The following is a 24364-nucleotide window of genomic DNA, read 5'->3' on the forward strand; positions in this document are numbered from 1 at the left end:
TGGTGGAGGTGTCTGTGGGAGTTTACAACATGGTGTGTGTGTGTGTGTGTGTGTGTGTGTGTGTGTGTGTGTGTGTGTGTGTGTGTGTGTGTGTGTGTGTGTTGTAAGTGCAATAGGTGGAATGTTCACATGGCCGGTAAATCACAGGACCTGTAGAGAGCAGCCCAGAGAGCTGAACATTGTCTTCTAGGTTTGGTAGCCAGATTGTCATACCTCTGATTTCATCTTTGGTTTCAGCAAACACTCTCAAAAGGCAGACTCACCCTCTCCAGCATGTGCCTGTGTCTGTTTGTGTGTGTGTGTCTGTCTGAGTGCAATATAAGCCACCATCTCCAGACAACTTTGTAAACTTAAGTAAGTACAATGTAAGTGTCTTTGCATTGATTGTGGCCCTTCCTTGGCGCTGGGGACAAAGACAGTCTAACACTGTAGTACAATGGAGCCATGAGCGGGGAGAGTCAGCTTGCAAACATCAACATGGACTCCATCCTTTGATGTCAATGGCAGTTTGGGGCATTTATGTAAAGCTGTACGACATCAGTCTGGTGAAAGATGGGGGCACTGTAGTGCTCTTCTCTCCCCCAGCCACTCTCTACTGTACCCTGAGTGACCGGGGGTTTGTCTGCCCACTCTGGGCTCATGGAAGGGGGTATTGTGGGGTGGGAAAAGATCATGGAGGTCAACGTGTGAGCGGGAGTGTCTAAATGTTGAGGGAAGGGAGGGGGAGGAGGTGGTGGGGTTGAGGGTTGTACACTCTGACCCAGCAGCAACGATTAAGATTGGGAGGGTCAGGTGTTTGCATAGTTCTCTGTGCAAAAGCCACCAACCGGAGCCATTTATATTCCTCGCGGCTGGTTACATCATCATTAGATTAGCAGGACATTGTGGTGGGTGATGGGAAATATGGTCTTTGCACCACAGCTCTTGTTTTCTACTTCTGCAGTGCACTACATTGTGGCAGTAGGAGTACAGGAGGGTGAAAAGTGACGGGATGAGGAGGGAGTGAATTTAAAATGTCTAATGAGTTTTGGTTTGGAGTGTTGTGTAACCGAGTCATGTCGAGCTTTAACATGGATGGATGGATGATGGATGTTTCGGAGAGTGGAGGTGTGGTGGGGCAGTCGTTTGGCAGTCTGGCACTACAGCTCGTCAAAATTCTGAGAGCCTCTTTTCCCTTGATTTTGTTCTTCCATCCTCCCCTTCCTCCTCCCCACTGGCCTGCCCTCTCTCTACCTTTTTTCTTGTTTTGAAACTGATTGTCTTCTACCATCACAAAGACACTTGGTTCTGATTGATTAACAGGTAACAGAAGAGGGAGAGCACAGTGTGACTGGGGGTGTCTATGTCAGTCCCATTGGCAATCACCACAGTGAAATGACGCACACATATGCTGTTTGACAGTAAATGCTGACAACATTTCGGGTTAGATTATCAGTTGCCAAATGGTACTGCGGTTGGTTGGTCGGTCAGTCAGTAAGAAATGGTTTCAAATTTTCGCATGACAAATATTGCAACCCATAGTAAAGGAACATAAAAAAGAAACACTGTCTTTCACATAGGTACAAATGAACACACATACACAGATTGAAGAAAAGCATGTAGACAGACATACAGGTATATTCAAGGCCGCTCGGGCCTGTGTGTGTCCCTCTGATTAACTCCAAGTAAACAGCCTGTCTTTGGAAAAGCAAGACACACATTTCAGGACCCGAGTGAGGACCACAAGCTGAGGAATGAAGATTGAATGCTATTGATTAGGAGGAGAGGAGTTTGACCTCCCCCAGCACACACTGCCCCCTACTGTCTGGATTTATATACATCAAAGAAACATGGGGAAAGGGGAAGGATTGCAACAACACATGCACACAACCAGTGAATCCAACAGTGACGGAAATTCTAAAAACAAGGACCCCTCCAATGCCTAAAACCCAAATCCTCCCACCCCCTTTTTTTTTGATAACCAAAATATCCCCCACCCCTTCTCCACCCACTCCCAAGTCTTTCCATCCTCTTCCTCTCCCACAAAATCACAGGTCATTCCTGTTGGTTTCTATACAGTTATACAATATCCATGCACAAAAGAAAAAAGTGCACCTTCTTTTCAATAGGAGGTGCTGGTCTTTAATATTCTAAGAACATCAGGAGCACTTGAACACACCCAGGAACCTTCAAAAGTAACTGTGAAATTGTTTGTTTTTTTCAGAGAAAAGACAACTTAAAGGCAGAAGAAAGCTAACAATGAGTAAAAGGTTATTCCTCCTTTGGTTTAACATCAAATTGTAGGTTTAGAATTTAGCCCAAATCATTTTCATCATTTCTTTTTTTTGTTTGTTTTCCTTTAAATGTACTCACCTTGGAGAGAACTTTGAACTAAACATCTAAAGGGAATAGCTCTTACCCTTCTCTCTATTCTAGCCTTCTCTTCTGTCTCTTCTTTTCTCATGTAACCCTCCACAGAAACATTCACAATGTCTTTTCCTTTATGAAAACAGTAAGTACATGCCGTAGCAAAAACAAACAAGAGAACGTACGAGAAAAATGAGCAAACAATTAAAAGGAATTTAACAGTATAAAGCTTCAAGTCACAAGTTCCAAAACTAACTATCATAGTATCATAGTTTCATAATCATTGTTATCATTAGCAGTATTATTTTCAGTCTAAATTACATAAAGTTTACATGAAAGGTTTTTGAGGTATTTCAGAATTAATTGTCAACACACGCCTACCGAGTCTTAGCACTAGCCAGGGGGAGAGGTCGACTGGACAGACAAGGTGGTGGGAGGAGAGAATTTGTGTCTATAAACTGTCAGTGAGTCTTCTACACTTTTCTAGTGCAGCCTCTGTGCTTGCACGCAGTGGAGAGAAAGAGAGAGAGACATTAGTGGTAAAGTTTTACAACTACAGCCCTCTGAGTGCTTAAAGCCTTGGCCTTTTTACCCTCCTCTTTCTCTGTTACACAAAAATATCTCTGATGTGAGAGAGGTAAAGTGGCTGAGAGTCTTAAGCACACCGGGCGGAGAAAAAAATAAAAATACAAAGGCTGTGAGCTACTCGAAGATCAACGATACAGTAACAAAGAGTGACAGATTAAGGAGTAACATATAATTTTGTTTCAAATAAATAGTGTATAGAAAATGTTTTATAGACTTTCTACATGATAAAGTGCTTGTATTCTAGTGTATCAAGATGGAAAGTCAATATGGGAGAAAATGCTGACACAGCCCCCACTTTGTGTCCCTCTCTTTGGCCCCCCTTTCTGTCCATCCAATTATGGCTGCATTGTCTGAATGTGAGTGCATGTTTGTAAATGGCAGTGCAGCTATATGCATGCACACGCATGGCTGTGTGTGTGTTAGTGTGTGTGTGTGTGTGTGTGTATCCAGTGCAGTCCCACCCGTGGTTGAAGGGAAAAGGCACTCAACTCTGTCTGCAAGGCAGCCACCTCCTTCTATGTGGCACGATGCAGTCTGACTGCGCTGTTAGTACGAACGTGTGTGTGTGTAATATCGTCATTGTGTCTGTCTGTGTAATGGTTTTGGGCAAGGGGGAGGGGGGGGGCTTTTTTTATTTTTTGGTTTGTGTGTCCCCCTAGGCAGTTTGGGACCGGTAGGCTGCAGTATCTTTGGTATTAGTGGCGGTTTCACAAACCACTCAGCTTAGTGAGGTAGCCACATTGGTTCTCACTACAAACAAATGTCATTTTGTCAGCCTAATACCTAGAGCTGAATCTAGCTATTTACCTATGCTCACTGAACTGTATACCACAAATCGATTTTAGCTCATCATCCTTTGGCGACGTTAACTCACTGCTTACAGCAATGTGAAGTTTGTCAGTACCTCTCAATCAACTCCTCTACAATGACCATCTCTTATCTAATCTGCACCGCTAATCTGACTACATTGTTGGAAATGCTACAGTTGCATCTTAAGACCATACAGATAACTACTGAGTCCCAAGCTTTACCCCCACCCACCCTCCAATAAAACACACTGAATCAGCCAGGACATTTGGAGGTCATGTTTTGTCCCCCTCCATTTTGCCCCATTCTTGGGGCTCAGCCTAAAGGGGGCTGAGAGTACCACAGTTCTGACATGAAATGCCTAAAGAGAGAGAACGTCCATCATTTATTCTTCTCTTCAGCAGCTCCCTGTTTTTCTTTTTTCTCTCTTTCTCATGGTAAATGTCTCGTCCGAGTCTATATTCACATAGAATGCAAAGAAAAAATATGTCCTTCATTGGCCTCGGTCCTTGCATCCCTCTTTTTTTTCCTTTTAAAAAGTCCTTCCTTTTTTGTTTTTGATTCATCAACAAGGTGCCTTACTTATGCACAACAGAGCACAATAGTAACAAGAAATAGAAACTTTGTGTCTATGGTACTAATTAAATACCCGCATCAATATAGAGAGGAAGAGAGAAAGAGAGGGGGCAATGGGGTTAGAGGGACAGAGGAGGTAGAGAACCAAAGATAGAATGAGAGATTTTTCTTCTACTTCAAAATGTGTCCAGTTATGTGTTGGAGACATTTTCTTTTGTATTTGTAACACATACTACATGTGTGGTATCTTTGTCATTTGAGGTTTGGTTATTGTATGCCTTAAAATCTGATTCTTTTTTTCATTTTTTTACTAAAAAAGTATATTTTAATTCAGTTAAAAGCTGATTGTTGGTTGCTATGGCACACACCGCCCGTCATCAGTGGGGCACACTGTAGTTGTGTGTGAACCCTAGTACCATATTCTTTGATTCGCATTAAGGCAGTAAGCATTGGCACTAATTATTGTAGCATTTTGACAGCTGAGTGTGGTGGTTAGCTTTGGGTTAGCTACTGATAACCTTTGTGTGGGAATAACCAGGAGATTTGGTTTGAATCACATCTGTTGAGAGCCTTTTTTGCAAACAGATGGGATGAGAGGATGGAAGAATGATTTGACAAAATATGAAGCCTCCCAAAATAATGTCAATTAACCCTCCACTGCTCCTCAAATGTGTCAGTCTCAGTAAGCCTTTCTGTCACTTTTAATTTTGTTGTACTTTTCTATCCCCTCTTTGTGTAATTTCTGTACTTGTATTTTGTGGATTCTTTAAAATTTGGATTGGCTAAATAAATCCCTGCCTTTGCTAAATCCCTGCATTTTCAGCATTCAGTTTAACCATCCCCCTCCTCCGGCTTCACCAGTGCTGGTTGGATGAGGAACAACAATGGGATAATGGTTAGCTATTGATCTGCCTTCAAAGAGCTGTGAGGGCCTGAATGTGTTGTGCCATGACTTCTCCTCAGCATCTAGTGGCTCTTCCCTCCCTCTCCTCCACTCTGAGCCCCGTTGCTCTGCTGCTGGATACAGGTCTCTGCGATCGACAGCAGGGGGCACTCTTACTCTGCCAGCACAGGCAGGACCGGGAAGGGAGAGGTGTGCTGCTGCTGCTGCTGCTGCTGCTGCTGCTGTTGCTGTTATGAGGCCTTTGTGTCCCCATCTCCAGTGGGTTCCATGTGCTCCTCTTACATTCTGCTTTTCATATGCAGCTGTAATGTAGTTGGCTGGATGCCCGAGCGTGTTGTTGTCGCTTGGTTCTCAGTTATTGATCAGAGGAAAAGCTCCCAGCAGAACAAAGAGCATTTCCAGACATCTCACCCGCCTCTCCTGTTGGTCAGAGAAACACAGACTCTAGGCTCAGGCTAAGAGTAACAATGACATGTCTCCCTACAGGCCTCCAACATCTGTGCAAAAAATATAGACCTGGGCCTGGAAGACCTGAGTATCTACTGCCGAGCGTCTTGAGTTTCACCTTCAGGAGGGGTCAAGGCCCCGCTCTCTCTGTCTGCATCGATTCATTTTTCAATTCATTAGTTTGCTGTATGATCAGGCTGAGCTGCTCTCTGAAATGGCTGGCCATCAGGGAATACCTTTGGCCGAGGAATGAAGGAGACTACAGGAGGAGGGGGAGGTAGAGGCGGAGAATCGGAAAGCCTTGTTGTTTCTTTCATAGGCTGCGTTGTTTTCTTTATGACGGCCTTGTGTGTGCAGGATGGGGCTTGGATAATAAGGCTATGTGCTGTTCTGTTGTCAGATTTATTGCCGTTCTTTCGCCCTTGTTGCTTCCATGTGCCGGCGTAGAGGGGATGAGAGAGAGACTAAAGAGGCAGACACAAAGGAGGTGAGTTGGGAGGAAAAGCAGAATCAGTGGCTACTTGGGTGGTGAAGGAGGCTGGCATATGTCTGGTACCATCCAACAAAAACATGAAATCTTTGGTGTCTCTTTACTTTGTCAGATGCCATAAAAATGATTTCCTTTCAAAAAAGACAAAATCAATGATTGTCCTTATGTGAGTAATGCAGAGTGGACCTGACTTCACAATTCACCTTTAGATTATGCTTGTTTCAGGTGAGACCTTGAAATTCTGACTGACAAAAAAGATGATTGCATGGCACAAAGGATTTTTCGGGCAGAGGACAAATTCAGACGGTCCAGGCCAGATAGGGTTGTTATAGACAGGTTTCACAGCCAATTTTCCATGTTGCCTGTTGTTCCAACCTGGTTCCTTGGCCCTCTGAAGGTCCTCTCCTCCTCTCAGGCCTTGGAGAATGTGGTGGTGGATGTGCCCGGCTGCCCGGGGCTGGCACCGTGGTCATCGTGCCAGCGGTCCACGCAGCGCCGGCGCGCATTCATAAAGAAGTTGCTGACGGTGCTGAGCTCCAGGCCAAGCTGCTGGGAGATGGTGATCTGCATTTCCTTGGATGGACGCTTGTTCTCCTTGAAGATGGCGATGAGTGTGCGGCGCTGCAGGTCAGTGAAGACCAGACGCTGTTTCTTGGGCGCCGTGTTGCGGTCCTTGTGTTGCTCCTGTTCTTTGCGCTTGCAGGCTTGGTGTGGATGGCAGCGGTGGGAGGGATGGGGATGAGAGTGGGAGGCAAAGAGGGGAAAGGAAACACAAAGCAAGGTAAATATACAAAAGTGATCATTTTCATGATTAGATAACAAAGACACAAGGTGGAGGGAAGTAAAGTAACTAAATGTATTATTAGCCAATACTTAAACACATAAAAACTAGTTTATACACCAGCAGAGATTCTATAGCTCCATCTCTATAGCCATATTAAAGTTGATTTAAAGCTAATCCATGCCTCCTGCCCAGTGGGAATATTCCTTCCATCCTGCAGAGTGCAGACAGGGAGCCAGCCTGCGGTGAGAGAAAGATGGGGGCTGTTGCCTGCTAGCTTGAGACACTGCTGTTTGATTCAATATTAATGCAGTTTGAGTCACAATGGGGACTGAGTGACTGTTGCACAAAAGTAAGCATTTTGTGTGTGAGTGTGTGTGGAAATGAGAGATAGAGGAGGGGCAGACGCAGGGAAAGAAAAGGTTGCAGAGAAAAGAACAGAAAAGGTGGAGGAGTAAGACAAAGTGTGTGTATTTGTGTGTGTGTGTCTGTGTGTATGTGTATGAGAGCCAAAGAGAGGAGCTGAGAAGAGGAGGGAGGGGCAGTGAGTGAAGGAGAAAGAGAGATATTGACCGACTTTGCTGTAGGAATTGGGGGGTTCTCTGTAGGGACTGAGGTCAGAATCCCCCCCAGCAGGTCTACAGTCTGCTACTTCAAACAGAGCCCACTGGAGCCCACTCTATTGAGCTCTGAGAGGGTATTTATAACCCACTCACCCTCACCCCCCCAAACACAAACACTCGAGAGGTGCATGCACCGGCTGCTATGAGCCCCTTCCCATACGCAGAGCAATTTTCAAAAGAAAACACACCAGAGTGTTTGGGAGGGGGTCCGAGGGGGTGGTGGGGTTGTAGGCAGCGAACACAGAAATTAATAGTTAATAGAACGTTGTATTGTGGGTAAGTGTGTTGTAACTCAAAGTATTTGTAGGAGACGGGTGGAAAGCAGCAGACAGGTGCAGTGTAAAAAGGCAGAAATGGCACCCAGAGATGATGTAGGAGGAGTTGTGTGTGGAAGGTTAAGGCACCACCTCTGCAGCCACATGTTCCCCTGCTGGCTGAGGATCGAATCCTGCCAGAACGGACTGTGTGTCCTTCTCAGCTTCCCTACTGTCTGAATAAAACAAGAGCAAATTGGAGAGCGAAAGAAAGAGAAAGATGCCATCCCTGTGGGGTTTCCACCTGCTGCCGTTGGTATTGTCTGATACTTTCATATTCGCCCTCACTAATGTCTTACTTTCATGCTGTGTGTGTGTGTGTGTGTGTGTGTGTGTGTATAAGAAAATAATTTTTTTCTCGTATGTCCTACTTGTGTGTGTGTATGTGTCTGTTTGGGGGAGGTTGTGATTATGCTGAAGTGGCTGGAGCCAAGCAGTGGCGCTGTGTGTCTAATTACAGTGGAACAGAGCCCATTGATCAGCCATTGCAGTCCAATCTGTTTACTACAGATGTCTAACCTGCACACGGGTCCATCCATCATATTCATATTTCACATCAACACTAAAGCTATATACATCTCACAAACACACACATGCTAATATGCCACATACAAATTTGTCTAAATGCATGCTTATATGTACAGTAACGAAGTTGCTCTAAATAAAACGACATAACAAGCACTTTATAACCCCGAACAAGCATGTCTGTCTTCAAGTGACACTATCACACATTATCCAGTGTTTCCAGGGACAAACGTTGGCAAACCGACTTATATCATCAATATGACAATAACATCTTTGAAAACACATTTTGGTCTGAGTACACTACCAAGAAATGTTTATAATTATTTTTTAAAAATGTAATCAGTTTATACCTCTTATTCAAGCATACATGAATTGTGACAGTGATAGACATCCAACTTTTGAGAAAAGCTTGTGTAAAAATGAGATATCCGACTTTTTCCATCCATCATTTGGTGAGGTTTTCCCAAATTGTTGACACCAAACATTCAACTGACATGTATGCTCCTCAAATATATGGTGTGAATAGTTTCGATCATCCAACTACTTATAAACCAGACACTGACTAAATTATATATTCATATATATCATATAATGCAGTCGTTGATACATTATTGTGTTTTATCATGGATAAATGTTGCCAGTGTAAGAAGAGATTAAATTAAACAAGAAATTAAACCAACTGAGGTCAAATTGTTCTCCTCAGTGGTAAAATTCTATCCCAGCACCAAACTGCAGTTTAATTGAACATTTATAATGCTGCAAAACTAATACACACTCTAGTTGGCATGGTCACCTAAAGTGACTTTAACTTGCAACCAATATATTAAGCTGACATCTTTACGAAGACAGAACAACATCTGCGTCCAAGAAACAAAACCAGCTGAGCAGATAACATATACTTTAGTTAGTAAAAGATGGTTGGGAATGTGCAGCCTTGATGGGGAAATATCAGCTTTCAAACCATTTCTTCAACAACAGAACAGGTCTAACATTGTTGCACATTTATCATTTACCAAAATTTCAGGCCGGAGAAAATTCTTCCACAGTTTTAACTTTACAGTGGCAATCACAAAGCGTACGTGAGCAAACATGTCCACATGTGATTGTGCTCTATACTTACTCCCCATTTGGGGACTTGCACTGCATCAGCTTCCCACTGACCAATGAGCTACCACTTCTACTCCGCAAAGACATGCCATCCCCTCTGGCTTTAACTTGTGTGGAAGAGGATTCGTTTCCCAGCAGGACAATGAGCCTAAACATGCAGTGAAGCTTTGTACCAGGGCCTGTTTGAAGACCAAGGAGGAGCAGCCAGTAGTGCTGACATGCACTGCTTTGCCTCCACAGTCACCAGACCTCAAACTCATTACTGTAAAAGGTGAAAATACTACATTTTTAACACATTTTGAGAGTTGTTTGTTGTCTACAGCTACATATTACTTTTCACTTTTCACACATTTACTTGTATGATTAAAAATGAAATATTTAATATATCTACAAATGTGTATTAGTATACAGTAACTGATGCAACAGCATTTTTTATATTGGACCTTGATTTTAGAATAACTTCTTATGGAGCAATCCAGTTAATATTATTATCAATATAAATGTATTACTATCTCAATATTTAAGTCCACACTGAGTTTCCATTTATTTCATGCAGCTTCCAGTTGGCCTGAATACCTTTACTTCCTTCCAGAGTGTGACCTTTTCCTGCTGTGATTTGTCCAGATGTGCGACCTTGCAAGGTATGCATGTAAGCACACACACACACACACACACACACACACATACACACACACCCTTTCTCTCTCTCTCTCTGGTCATATACCTTAAAATGCTGTATAAGAAGTCTCACTGTCAGTGTATTTACAGGTAGTAAAATCAACATGGATCTATCTATATAGAGAAAGGCAATTCTTCCAAAATCCTATGAATGGATTTGTTTTTAAGAAGCCAAGACATCTGTGGGGTAAATGCTTGGGAAACAAACAGCTGGTCAGTATTTTAATTACAATTTTTAGGACTGTATTCTCTCTAAATGCCCAAGGGTTAAGATTAAAGATACACAATCTGAATTTATATCCATAAATGCTGTCTTTTTTTGTGTGCAAGAAGCACATACAAAGTGAGCCAGGAGAGGAGTGTTTCTCTCTCAATGTGCGTCAACAACAAGCTCAGACAGTCCCAGCTTCTCTCTCCACCTCTCTGCGCCGGCGAGTCACGTCCTGCCTCCGCATCGACCGCTTTCTTTGTGCCGTTTCGGTCGGCAGGTGTCGCTCTCGCCGTGGCCCGGCTGCACTGGGCGCCATAGTGCGCTGCCTTTGCTACAGGCGCTGGATTTAGTAATCAATATCGATCGATCGGTGAGGAAGGGGGCCCTGATTACTGAACCATGCTCAGCGTAGAAAAGAAAAAAAAATCGATCATTGCAGCTTTTAGAGCTACAGTAGGCACCGAGCAGAGAGACGGACATAAACTCATGCACTAAGAGCAACCGGACAAGAGCAGAAATCCTGTTTTGGTGTTGAGTGTTTTCTGAGTTGTACACCCTGCTGCTGCTACAGGGGCAGAGAGAAATGTGATTTCTATTACAGCTATGGAGCTGTGAACGGGAGCTAACCTACTCTGAATGGATCCCTCAGGCTCCTCCTCACAAACATGTATAAAGACTGATTAACAAAGACATGCTCATCCTGGGATTCATTGTTTTACTGCGTGTTTAGTTCACTGTTTTCCATTTTTATTTACTATAATATTATTTCCCATGAATGCAAAGCGGAACCCCGGTTAATCTCCATGAATGTCAATTCAAGGGCCTCCTGAATCGACTTGAGGGCCACGCAGTCTTTTCTCTTAAACTATCAAATTCCCTAATGAGTGATTTTTCAACTTATCCTTTCTGCTCGGGTGGAAACGGTATAACTTAGGCCCATTTCTTTTCCGCTGATGACATTAATATTCTTTGCTTCACGACAAACCAAGCGAGGTTAAGAGAAAGGCCCTGGGTGTTCAATATCGATCGATAGATTCGTGAATAATTCGTGTGTGAAATTCAGTTCGTCCAATTAATTATGCCTCGGAGGGGGGAGTGGGCCTGGAGAGGAGATTCATGAAGGAGTGGAGGAGACGCGAAAACACGCCAGGAAGGAAGCGTGATGATCCAGCTTTCTTTGCGGACTGTAAAATCAGAGAGGGTCGGAGAGGAACATAAGTAAATGATCATCACCTGTTTCCACGTGTGTTTGCCGCGTGTTCCCAGCTGTCTTAGGCCTCCCCTGTCCCTGCAGATGAGAGTCCATCTTGAGCATTAATCATCTATTGATCATCACTGCCCTTCCTGCTCGTGATGAGAAAGTCAAACGGCCTAACATTGCGCCTGTAGTGTTTTATGAAACCATGATTACACATCTGTATCTGGAATTAATCCTGCTCTTCGGTTTACAAACTCTCCTCCCGGTTTTAAATCCGCTACTGAAACCCTGTTTGTAAAGCAGACGGGGTCAGCGCCTTCTGATTTAATTCATTTACCAATAAACATATTTACTGGTTACGGTTCGGTGCGTTTATACACACACACATACACACACTAAGGAAAGCAATCCTGTCCTCACTAATAATCTGTGCGGGGCCAGTTTGCTTGTAGTTGCACTCTTCTCCAGATTGTAAGAAGCATGATTTGGCAATTTGATGTTTAGGCTTCAGTCTATTTATTAAGTAACGTGTGTGCTGTTTCGCATGGGCTGTTGCCCTAAAGATTGATATCAGCGTGTATATCCGCACGGCCCTCTCTGTATACTGTGGCATTTATTTCATTCTGGCTGCAGGGCAATGCCAAGCGCGCTCTCTCTCTCTCTCTCTCTCTCTCTCTCTCTCTCTCTCGCCAGGGCAAAACACTTCCAGCTCAATACTCCTTAATGTAATGAGTGAGAATTGGTGTTAATATACTGATAAAGCGACACAATTTGTTTGTTTGCCTTCTCCAGGCGACTCAGCTGTGAGGCATTTCTTCTGCAGCACCTCAATAACACTCCACCTGAACTCAGTTACACCTTCGCCCACATCCCGCCTCAGTCCTCCAAGCTTGCCTGCCTGCAACATTTTACTTTTACCTTTTAGATTTGCTGCATCATCTATCACAGCCACGCATTGCACTGGAATTTACATTTTCATTTAAATATAGCCTATATCAAAAACAGACAATTGTATGTTCTCTCAGTCATGTTTGAGATGCACAAAATGCACCTGATCAAATAAAATTTTATTCAGCTTTGTTTTCACACCAGCGTGTTATTAGCAACCCAGTGGTAAACCTAAGAAACTGCATAGTGCTAAAGAAAATCAATAATCGGTGAAGGCTGCTGCCTGTGATGATCACGCTCCTTATGAGGTTTTAGATAATTAAATGCACTGAGCCATTGAGAGAACCGTATGACTGGATTTTAACCTGCATTATTTTTTTTTGCCAGTTTAATAGCAGCCTTGGTTTGCGTGTGCCACTTATTTGTATGAGTGGCTCCATTGTTAGAGTGATACTCTTATCTGCTATTATCATTGATTTCATTCATAATTGCTTTGACCAGTTATGCGTGATAGCGGTAATGATCATGATGCTTTATTTTGTGGAGACAGGCGGGCCCACGGTTTCATTTTCCGCAGACAACAGGTGTGGGCCCGCTGTGTGTGTGTGTGTGTGTGTGTGTGTGTGTGTGTGTGTGTGTTGTCTGTCATTCATGCATTTATTATAGGAGTGTCTTTGAGGAATTTTAGACAAATCGTGCTCAGACTGAATCCTGATCGCACTGGCTCAGTGTGCATGAAATCTGAAAATAAAAAAATAAAATGAATATAATAATAATGGGCCTTCATACTCACAAACATTACCTTTAAATGTAGCCTGAATGAACTATTTAACTGCTTAAAATTTCAATTTACCTCATAAACAATTAATTGCAATTAATTAACATTTATAGAAATAACCTCTGCCTCTGGTGTCTTTTGGATTCGGGCTGGGTGAGCGGGGGGTGGAGACGCTCTGTGGCCGGTCAGTAGCAACGCACGTCCGGGGTTCATGCGGATGTGAAACCGGTGCCAGGACTCAAACTCCCTTTAAGCTCCTTTTAATTTGCTGAAGAGAGTTTACACACTTTTTAAAGCTGTGTAAATCTGCCAGAGCCTCATTTATAGTGAAACACAAAGACAACAAACAGGTTTGAGAGAGAAAATTAAAAGAAAGTAAACCTGAACTAATTGACATTTTGCAGATGCTTCACGATTATCTCCAACGTCAGAGTCTTGCAGGACTCGCCGGATATCCAGAGGTCAATTAGATCAAAGTTTGCCTTCTTCTATATTTACACCACTAATGTTGACGTGTACACATTTAGAAAAGTTGCATCACAGGATTTATCGAAAGATGGTCATATTCTTCAAACGTCGCAGCTGTCACTCCTCTGCTAATTTCTTATTTGTCGCAGGAGAATCGGCAAACTGATGTGCAGTCAGATGATTCTGTTTACTCTCCACGGGGACACAGACAGGTTTTCAATATGCAGGAATTTTCTAAGATTCAATTCAATACAGTCTTCACTCAATCATGTGATGAGAGAGTCGACAGGAATGTTTCTAAACCAACCCTTATTGCGGTGACCTAATTGCATTTATATGGTCTATTTTCCCCATTGCTAAGCAATGTTCATTGGACTGAAATAAATGAAATGTGTTTTTATTATTATGTTGCACGTTAGTCTCTTTTACTTAAGGGGTTATTTGGTTTATTGCATGTATTCTCGAAGCTCCATTTGTAGCCTTTTGCAAATCAGTGTTTAATTCTTCTGAGGCTTTATTTATTTATTTCAGGAGAGTCCCAAATAATTTTAATAATTAATTATGTGTGCAACAATCCGACCACTAATACAAACAGCTTTGGTATAATTATAATAATAATAATAACAATAATAATAATCATAAGAAAGAAGAAGAAAAAGAAAAATAACTTTTATTATTTAACTTTTCATTTTAGAATGTATATTAGATGATGTAAAACACAGTGTTAAGACTACAGTCTGTTAATCTGTAATAAATGTAATTTTTGGCAAAAGAAAAATATTGCAATCATCGCGGACGCGCGCGTGTACACACACACACACACACACACACACACACACACACACACACACACACACACACACACACACACCTTGCAGTGTTTTTCTAAACATTCACAAATCCTGATTAACTAACTGAAGAAACACTAGTCAGCGTTTTCATTTCGGCTCAGTAAAGCAACAAACTAAACAAAGTATTAATTGTAGAATAACGCGCATCCAGTTCGTTATATTTAATAACATGTAATATAGAGGCTGTATGCGCTGGCATCGATTCATTCATCAATTGATTTCACAGTCGTTTTGTTCCTTTGTTGATCTGTGTGGGGTTGCCCAACCGGAGTTTCGGGTTGCATCTGTGGGTACGATAAGCTGTGTGTGTGTGTGTGTGTGTGTGTGTGTGTGTGTTTGCGGTTTTGTTGTGATCGACTCTGTAGAGAGAGGTTCAGTACAAACCATCTGTAGGTTCTCATTTCAGAAAAGGCCCGGTGAGCTCGAGACACGATTTGTCAACAGGAGAATCTGAACATTTCTGTCTTTACCTGCAGTTTTATTTTCAGGCGGATATGAATCATTCAGTCCAAAAAGAGACTAAACGACTGTAGACTTAACATTTGTCTTGTAATCTTGCATTGGCTCTCAAAATCTTATTTTTCCTTCAACGAGTGAAACAAACTTGCAAGAGACTATTTTATTTGATGTAAGGAAAATATATGTATTCTTCTAGAATAGCGTACTTTCTTCTTTTTCACCCCAAAATGAAAACGTGAATCCCCGTAAGAAATAAGTGGAATATTCAGCCTCCACACACAGAAATACTTCTCTCGATTTAACAGATTTTTTAAACACCTAATAGGAGATTAAATGACTTGACTAGTGTTCAATTGGATTCGTGCCTTCTCGTCTCTTTAATTGCGTGGACAGTGTCTTTGCCTTGTGTTCTTTTGCTGCGCATTAAACAAGCCATTATCGGGCCTGTAATAACCAATGGCCTGTCAGGGCGTCAGATAAGGAGCCGGTGTGCAGGACACACCGCTGCTGCTTCCCAAAATACCAGACTCTGTGGGACACTGACACATGTTATCAGCAAAAATCACACAATCACAGTTACCTGAGTGTTGACATCTCAGGTAAATGTTTGCTAAGTAAAAAACAAATCTGAGGGGAGGGCAGACTAGTGTTTAGATAAATCCGGTTAGAAGAAGTGATGATGGACAAATGCACCTTTAAACTAACTCTTGACTCTTTTGTAACTGTCAAATCATTCAGAAGATCACTGTCATTCTTTGCAGGGAAATCAGTGGCACAGAGATATCAGTGCAGGCACGGAGTAGACCCATTTTTTTTGGGGGGGGGCATCCCGGCGTTACATAATAGCTCTATAAACACAACGCTGATGTGCTCTGGTCAATATTTTAATTGCACAACAGCCTGCTCTTTGGAACCGTCACTTGCTTTGGCTCTTATGTAAACCGCTGCAGATTGTGGCGGGTCAAAAGCCACCGTATGATTTGTTTTTTCATCAGGCATCTTCACACCCAGAGCCAGACACAGCGTTCATACCGCACTGTGCGGTATTTTGACTCCAGAGCGCAAAGGACGAATAATGACATTTAATTATTAATTATTATTATCTTCGGTTTGGGCTCTTTGTATTTTTGCCTGGGGGGGGGGGTCCATTAACCCTTTGATGCTAGCCGCGTGCATTCAGTCGACTCTGCCAGCAATTTGATTTAAAGGTCATTCTTTCATATCGATCCGGTTTGGCGAGGGGGCGACGGAGTAGCGCAGGAATTGATCATCTAAAATAGAAGAGACGATTTTCTAGACTGTACAGAGTGCAGACCTCTACTGCATTTATAATTGCTAAGCACGGCCCCCGTGTGAATTGGAACGAGGTGTGTGTGCGTGTGCGCAAAAAGAGAAATGGGTGAAGACGTGGGAGACAGTGCAGGCCTCTGTCACTAATCAGATTTTTATTAAAATTACATTATTTTGAATAATAAGGTCGACTTGGTCAGAGCAGTGTGGGTGGGATGTATAATGAGGGAAAAGAGGTTAACCGTCTGTGAACTTTGAGTCGTCTCATGCTGCTAATCCGTCTCCATCACAGAAATAGAGCGGAGCTACTAAACCTCGCAAATTTTAAACTCAGCATTTGTCTGTTTTGACCAGAGCATGCGGCGAGGTGTGCATCAAGCCAGCGTGAGAGCACGCGTGTATTAGTCATTCTGCTGTGTGTTATGAAGGGTGAGCTGTTAATGTGAGAAATGGTGTTGCATGGTGGAGATGGGGGGTTGCATGGCTGCATGGGGCAGCTCCAGAGATGGAAAGCAGAGGCCGGGGGAATGGAAATCGATACAGATTCAGGGCTCGCCAGATCGGCCTTAACAATGTGGCGCAGACGCACTCTACATCCCGATCACATACACACAGGAGAGAAGAAACATTGAGGCGACACGCATGCAGGCTGTAGCTGCTGCTATGATATTGTCCTGTGTTATGCAGTGGTGAATAAGAATCTTACAGGACGCTGCAGCCTCTAGTTGCAGTCATAAACAAAATCAATCATATTTTATGGTGCATGTGTAGGTGTAGGTTTTCTTAAAAGTCCTCATTCCTATATAACTTCCCATAATGATTTCAATTATGAATATTCATATCAGCCTACAATATGAAGATGTATGCAAATTTAACGTTGGATTAATTGACTTTACCCTCCACCACATACAGCCAGCCTCTTCATTGCCGGCTTGCAGATAATGATGCAAGGCGTGAGATGTCATTTCATCTGGTATGAGCTGCACAGAACGCGGGATTTAAACAAAATCGCCTCGAGGTATAACCTCAAGAAAATGACTGTTGCTCTCCCACCAGAGGATTTTAAAGGCGATGCTTGTACATGCGTGTCTCAGTACTTACAGCACACGTTGCTGTGCTTAACGAACAACGAGGCTCTGAAACCGCAGCTGCACTGTTTACCCCCCCTATCTTCCCCTCACACATCAATTATTAAACTACCAATCGATCATTTCGCAGGCTAACATCAAGCCGTCTCTTCATAAAAAAAAAAAAAAAATCCTGTTTAAGATTAACAGGCATCAATCACATCTTAATGCCCTATCCAATTAAACCCATTCTGGCTTAAATGACCAAAGAGAAGCACCACGCCTGACTATTATTGCTGCTCTCGGATATTTTGGTGAGCATCCCAAAATAAAGACGACCTCCGGTTTGTATTCTACAGCAACCACAAAATAAACATCTAGAGATGTGATTTAAATGGAAACCCCAGTTGGCTTCGTGCTGGACTGGAAAGTAGGGTGCAGGGTGTTGTGATTGACGCGATTGTGGATTGTAATATTGATCGATGGGTGGAAGCTGTTGGATGAAATAATGGTGTTTAGGGCCTACAAGAATGCTATTAACAATGTATTGGGAAAACTCCCGCTCACCACCTTGAACTGTCCTCAAAACAGAGAGAAGATGCTGCACCTCAGTGTGGATGGACGCAGATTTCAGCACTCTGGACAGCGCCTTGAACGTGACCTGCAGGACCTCGTACTAAATGTTTTGTAGAGGGAAAATAAAAAGCAGTTTCTTTAGACAACATGCATACCAAGATAAATCTATTTAATGTATGCCTTATTTCTTTAAAATATTCTACTTGTATTAGTTTGATGCAACCAAATAAGATAAAGGCCTGAATTGAACTCGAAATTATTAACCCCATCTTAAAATTAAAGGCATATCCTGTAAGGAAGGGAACTGGTCAACTCAATTAAAATATATATATCAAGAAAAATGAATATAGGCATTGCAGTGATGCACGCGCCAAGGGGAAAGGGCGCAGTGTGACGGGGATGGGGGATGGTGGATGGGGAGGAGTATTGCTCCAGGATTAGGCCTGTGTAAACTGCGTGTAGTCCATTGAAACATGAATAGAGGCCTCTTCACCCTCATTCTCATCCCTCCGTGTCCTGTGGGTCTTGACCTGCGCACCCAGGCACGTGCTCAGGCCATTCAAATGGTAATAACCCAACTGCGTGCGCTTTTTTTTTTTTTTTGGAGAGAGAGATGCCATGGCACCTCATCACTGTCACACGAGAGAATGAAGGCGTAGGAGAGGATTGCTGGTGCCACCATGAGAAATAGGCACGTGCGCTTCATGTTGCTGCGAAATACAAGGCGCCATTTGTGGGGATATACCGGACGTCTGGTGATATAATTGGATATTTTCTCGGTTGTCCAGCATATGTCTGGAAAGGCGTGTTAAGCGTGAATACTAACCGAATGACTGTAGTGAGAAAGTAAGAGTGCATTACACACAGCAAATGGAACATGATTACAACAGAGAAAAAGGTGTGCAGTAGCGTTTTGTTTTAAATAACAGCTGTCCTATTTCCCCCCGTTTTCCGGCTCCCGCCTCCCCCCTCTGCTCCGGGGGAGAGACCAATGGGAGAGAGTGCTGAGGCGGGATAATTGATAGATGCACTGGCTATCCCTATCGATCAGGGCTGTATTGACCCGACCAAATACATTGAGATGGAGTGTGGAATTCAACACAGATGCAAAGACGAATTGTTTTCATCGTTAATGTGATCTTTAAATGCCTCCCAAACCTCACTTTGCCGGTGTCTTTCTTACTTGTGCAGCTTTACAATGAAACCGCCTATTTATTTATACAGTAGTCTACTAATACATGTGCTTTAAGATGCTTGAAAAACGTATAAATAGACATCCAAAGGTTAAAGCTGTTTACTGGGCCTGGGTGTTATGGGTCTGCATATGAAGAACACAATAGGTGGGAAAGCCTGTGGGTCTTTGCCCTCGTGCGGAGATGTTAAGCGTGAAGGGCTTACATTCCCCCCTCAAACGGGCCCATCTCTGCTCTGTTTTTCGTTTCAGGGGTGGACTGTCGTGTGTGTGTGTGTGTGTGTGTGTGTGTGTGTGTGTGTGTGTGTGTGTGCAGACACTGGCATTTTCACATTAGCTAAGCAGGGCAGCTGCATTGATTTGTGTGACTGTGATGAATTTGGAATAGTAATTTGAATTTATTGATTGATGTGGCCGAGCGAGTATGGCCCAGCCTCACTTTCAGCATCACAACCCCCCAACTCCCACTCCCAGCCCACATGCGCACCGAGGATAATGGTGATTTTAAATGCAATAAGTAAAATGTTGCTCCGTGCATTTACATACAAGTCATTTGTCATTTTGCCCAACTGGATTTTTCTCCAGACCTATTGTGACAGCCCGTAAATGCACAATACGCAATAAGCGCTGGGAATCTGCTGATTCAAGACAGAAAAATAAACATACTTAGATATGTATAATCAAATGTATTTTTTAAATCTTATAATTAATAACATCTATCGCCACAGGACGAAATGATCAAATTAAGATAAGAGTGCAGCTCTAATTTTCATTCTACAACCCAATACGTGCGCGCGCGCACACACACACACACACACACACACACACACACACACACACACACACACCTTACACACCTTACACGTATAGGCTGCCCTGGGCCAGACCACATTAAAATATGCAGTAGGTGTGCACTGCACAGGACTGAGCCACTCCAACATGTCAGTTGGATGGGGGTGTATCCTGATGCCGGGTGTGGAAGATATAAAACCCCACAGCCCAATTAGCTTTAACAGCAGTGGCACTTAAAGAGACAATTGTGGAGTGTTTAAATCTTTATTTACCAGAACCCCACTAAATGCGCAAAGGAACAATTTACATGCCATTAAGTGCTTTTCAATAGGGCATTGACTGGAACTAAAATATGCCACTATATCTGCTTAATTGAACTGTTCGCTGAAATACGACACAGAAGAGCTGATTGACATTTGGAAGCGCAGCACGTCTAAACAGGGCCTTTACACAAACATCAATGAGAGGGGACCTCTCTAACATATCTCTCTTTCAGCCCCACTGCGACGTCTCTCGTTTTCATTTACGTCGTGTTAGTCAGGTAGTAAGGGGTTTAAAGAAGGCGGGGATGTGGGTTCAAATCACAGCGTTTAGTGTGATCATCTTTGCGCAATAAAGATCAAAACGATGGATGAAACATAAACCATTCAGACTGACAAAATGGAGAGACAGTAAGGGTTTGTGTCACAGTTTGTCTCTTACTGAACAGAAGGGAGGTCCCAGTCCTTCCTGTTATCGTGTCCCAATGAACCCACACGTATAACCACAATAAACACAATTTCTCAGAATGGCTAAACAGGCCCTAAACCAACTTTGGAGACAAGATATTCCAGAGGGCAGAGGAGACTACACAGGCCAGGGAAGAGACGCATCTGTTTGTGTCTCTGTCTTTCGGATCCAAATCGATCATTTATCAGTGTGCAAGGGGACGCCTGGACCTGAAATATTGATCCATAGGAGGTCATGCTCCCCCGACTCTTTGGCCAGGCCTCAGACGATCCTTGTTTGCGACGAAGCGTTTATTTGACAGATTATTACATCAAGTTTGTAGAATACTGAGGATTTTAGTTGCAGTGATCTCAAAGTGTAGGTTTGTCTTACATTTTAAAGTAATTGTTGCAAGGTGTAATACATTTAGGACACATCCTGCTTTGATTTCCTTTGTTTGGTCTGTTTCTGCGTGTTTTGTTTTGTTTGTTTTTTTGTTTGTGTGTGTGTGAAAGAGAAAGAGAGTGAGGCAGAGGGATGTGTGTGTCCATGTGTCAATGTCCGTGCGTAAAACCTCTATATGTGCGTGAGAACAAACACATCTGTGCAGGCTGCGTTTGCACCTTGTCTGCTTTTGAGAGATGCGTCCTCTCTTTTGTTTATAACACCTCCAGTGTTGTACAGCGTGTGTTTATATTATCAAGGATCGTAGCATCAATCAAAATATAGATTTCCCCCAACATTTAACACACCAACTGTCATGATGAAGTTTTACTCGATACAATCGACTAATAACTTCTAGTAATGTCTGTTTGAGCAGCTATTGACAGTCTCGCCACATTGACTTCTAATTGATCCCTCCACATCACTCAGGTTGGGAGCTGTCTCCTCACTCACCTGCAAGCCTGAGCGCCGACATCCGCTGGAACTCGGGCTCCTGGAGCCACTTCCACATCCTCCTGAACGTCTCCCGGCCAGACTTGAGTTTACTCCACGGTTTAGGATTCCGCAGCAGGTCAGACAGAGTTCCCTGGGACCGGCACAAGATCCTCTGAGCAAAGATGGCCTGGGGGATGCTGTAGCGCTTGAGCTCTGCTGTTATTCGCTGTGCCACCTCCTTGGTGTTTATCTCCTCCACCTGCCCTGACCCAGCTCCCTGCCCGCCTCCCACCACCGTCTGCCTGTCCCGGTCTGACAGCATGGACCCGTTTGCCTGAGAGTGCGGATGGCTGTGATGGTGTATGCCGTTCAAGGATGTCATGAGCCCGGCCCCATGGCCCCCGAGACCCCGGGCCAGGTGCTCCTCGCCCCGGGACAGCATGGCTGCGTGGGACTCGAAGCCCCCCGAGGAGATCATCTTGTCGTTGGAGAGGTGAGCTCCAGGACCATAGGCGCTGAGAGTCTGCTGGGAGCTGTGCAAAGACCCCAGACCGTTGGACAGAGGGGATAGAGGCTGCCCCATGCCGGACATGTCTTTGGGGTAGTGGCCGTAGAGGTTACTCATGGAGGCGAGGCTTCGGTCATCCCTCATCAGGGTGAAGCTGCCGCTGACGTTCCCAGCTGCGAGTCGCTGGTGTGCCGGGTGATGGTGAGCATGTGGGTGTGGATGGTGAAATTTCTCCGAGACGGTGGATATGGGGGGCAGGTGCTGCAGCGGCGTCAGCGTGGTGTAGGTGCTGCTCAGGCTCATCCCGGAGTCGCACGACATGGTCATTGCCGGATGCAGGGGGCCAGACAAAGCGTGGTCTGTGCGGTAGTCCCCTGCTCCCTCCAGTATCGAGGCCATGCTAGACACCATGGCTGACCGCCCGTGCGACACCAAGTTCCGATGCGACGCCGACGACTGGCGCGCGTGTGGGGAGTTCATTAAGTCGCTCGTTTGATGGGAGTGAGATACACCGTGCAGATTTCCAATGTTTTCCATTGTAAGCTCCATCGTTGAAAGGATCTTTATTTCCACCCCTCTCGCCTCTCTCTCGCTCTCTCCCTCGCTGCTCTCCCTCTCTCACTGTCGCTCTATCTCACACTCCTTTCCAATAAATTTTGAACGATTTCAAAGCCAAGCCATTGATTGTAGTTGCCTCTCCGCAGTCAATCCAGCATGGTTTTAAAAGATCGGGTCCCGGCCGCCACACAAACTGCGCCGCAAACCTCTGCTCAGTGTGTGAAGGTGCACCTGCTTGGATTTCTTCCGCTGTAGAGCACCTTCTACTATACCCAAAGTGCTGCTCTGCTCTCTGTGTGTATATTGACGCGCCCGCGCTCATGTTAAGATGAGACCGAGCCTGTGCGCATGTGCGCGCCCCCGTGGTGAATCCTCGCACTCGCGTATTCTGTCTGGGGCCAATCTGACGTCACTGGCCCCTATGTCATGGGTTGTTCGTGTTGCACACTGAACCTCAAATTTCTGAAAAAGATTGCATTAGACACTTGTTAAGATAAAACACAGGCCTGCAATCTCTTTGCAGTGTGTGCAACATTTACACTCAGATGGATAAGGAGGACTCGCGCCTTGTTTTCTTTGATAAAACCCTTTGACACGGCGCCAGCAACACATGTGATGCCTCTCTTGGAGGTTAAATATTAATTGACATATGTCACATCAGGCCACGAGTGCAATGAGAAAACCACGACTTATCGTTGAAGAGGAGGCCACAGCTCACAGCCTCCGCCTTTATTCTTTTTATTCATGAATGTACGATGCTCCTTGATGCCTGCTGAAAGAATGGCTCTGTCTGTAGATGTAAATAACTAATTCTTTAAGAGTTTAAAACATGAGAATCACAGCTTCAGATTGGGTGAATGACCTTTGACACGTTTAAATGATAACCAGCTTCCCAGTGAAATTTGCGTCTCTCTCTTTTTACAGTCTGAAAAGTAAACGATCAAATGTTTCTGTCCAATGTCTTGCCGTTAAACTTTCACTCATAACTTTTTCTTACAAGTGATTTTTTTTCCTTCAGCAAATGTTAATGAATAAATCTGTCGAGTTTCATTTCATCATAGCCTCTAGTGCTTTGACCCCTTTCGCATCTTTACTTCTCGGATTCAGGCCACGAAAATCAAACTGCCTCACATAAACTCTCACATAATGTTTCGTGCCTTACAAACTTCTGTATGAAATTTACTGCCCGCTGACGTCAATCCAGGTCAGTAATCCATCAAAGTCAAAGTATGTATGGATCAGGAGATGCATCGATAGGTTGGTGCCTATTGCAGGAGCCCGCAATATGGATGCGATAGCAGCACGTTGAGATCGAGGGATTGGATTCTGGAAAGGGCTAACGAATAAGTCACGCATTTTGGGTTGAAACTAATAAGTGTATAAAGCTGCACTAAAGTTGTCAAAATTAGTTTTCCATCTGCTATAAACACCGAGTAAATATAACTTTATTTATTCCAGGTATTGTTTCCTATTATGGGTTGGATGCAATGTCATGAGCACCTGCACAGTCCAACGCAATATAGCCAATATTCCAATATTCAGCTTGTTAAAACTGATAATATTGCAATCTACAGCCTATAATGTAGTGGACTGGTAGTTATACTACTAGGTGATATTGTATTTGTATTGTATTATATTTATTTGCGTTATAATATAAGGTGCTTCGTGTTATTTTATCCCTATATGGCCTCAAAAATCACCATAAATTTGAATCGACCCCTATCTGACATATAGTCTAAACAAAATCTGATCATT

General features: G+C 43.7%; 1 protein-coding gene across 4 annotated transcripts; it reads right to left on the reverse strand.

Moving 5' to 3' along the window:
• Positions 1–33: 33 nt before the first annotated feature.
• onecut3a (one cut homeobox 3a) lies at positions 34–22969 on the reverse strand. Of its 4 annotated transcripts, XM_044199454.1 has the most exons (3): positions 21562–22969; positions 17967–18072; positions 6750–6862 (listed from the first exon to the last, which is right to left on the reverse strand). In XM_044199454.1, exons 1-2 carry the CDS (start codon positions 22598–22600, stop codon positions 18005–18007), a joined length of 1107 nt encoding a protein of 368 aa, XP_044055389.1. In that variant the 5' UTR covers positions 22601–22969; the 3' UTR covers positions 6750–6862; positions 17967–18004. The 4 variants fall into 4 exon arrangements, with proteins under 4 accessions (XP_044055385.1, XP_044055388.1, XP_044055386.1 ...); XM_044199450.1 differs by lacking the exon at positions 17967–18072 and having other exon boundaries at positions 34–6910; positions 21562–22968; XM_044199453.1 differs by lacking the exon at positions 17967–18072 and having other exon boundaries at positions 34–6876; positions 21562–22966.
• Positions 22970–24364: the final 1395 nt, after the last annotated feature.

The sequence above is a fragment of the Siniperca chuatsi genome, linkage group LG6 (assembly GCF_020085105.1).
Source record: "Siniperca chuatsi isolate FFG_IHB_CAS linkage group LG6, ASM2008510v1, whole genome shotgun sequence".
Lineage (NCBI taxonomy): Eukaryota > Metazoa > Chordata > Actinopteri > Centrarchiformes > Sinipercidae > Siniperca > Siniperca chuatsi.

Bases quoted from the DNA above. Each gene is read 5' to 3' on its own strand.
- onecut3a (XM_044199450.1), bottom strand. From the start codon at position 22,600: ATGGAGCTTACAATGGAAAACATTGGAAATCTGCACGGTGTATCTCAC. The intron at 6,911-21,561 runs GTGAGTGAGGAG...TTCCCCTCTTTG, and splicing joins GTCGGCGCTCAGGCTTGCAG to CCTCCCACTCTCATCCCCAT.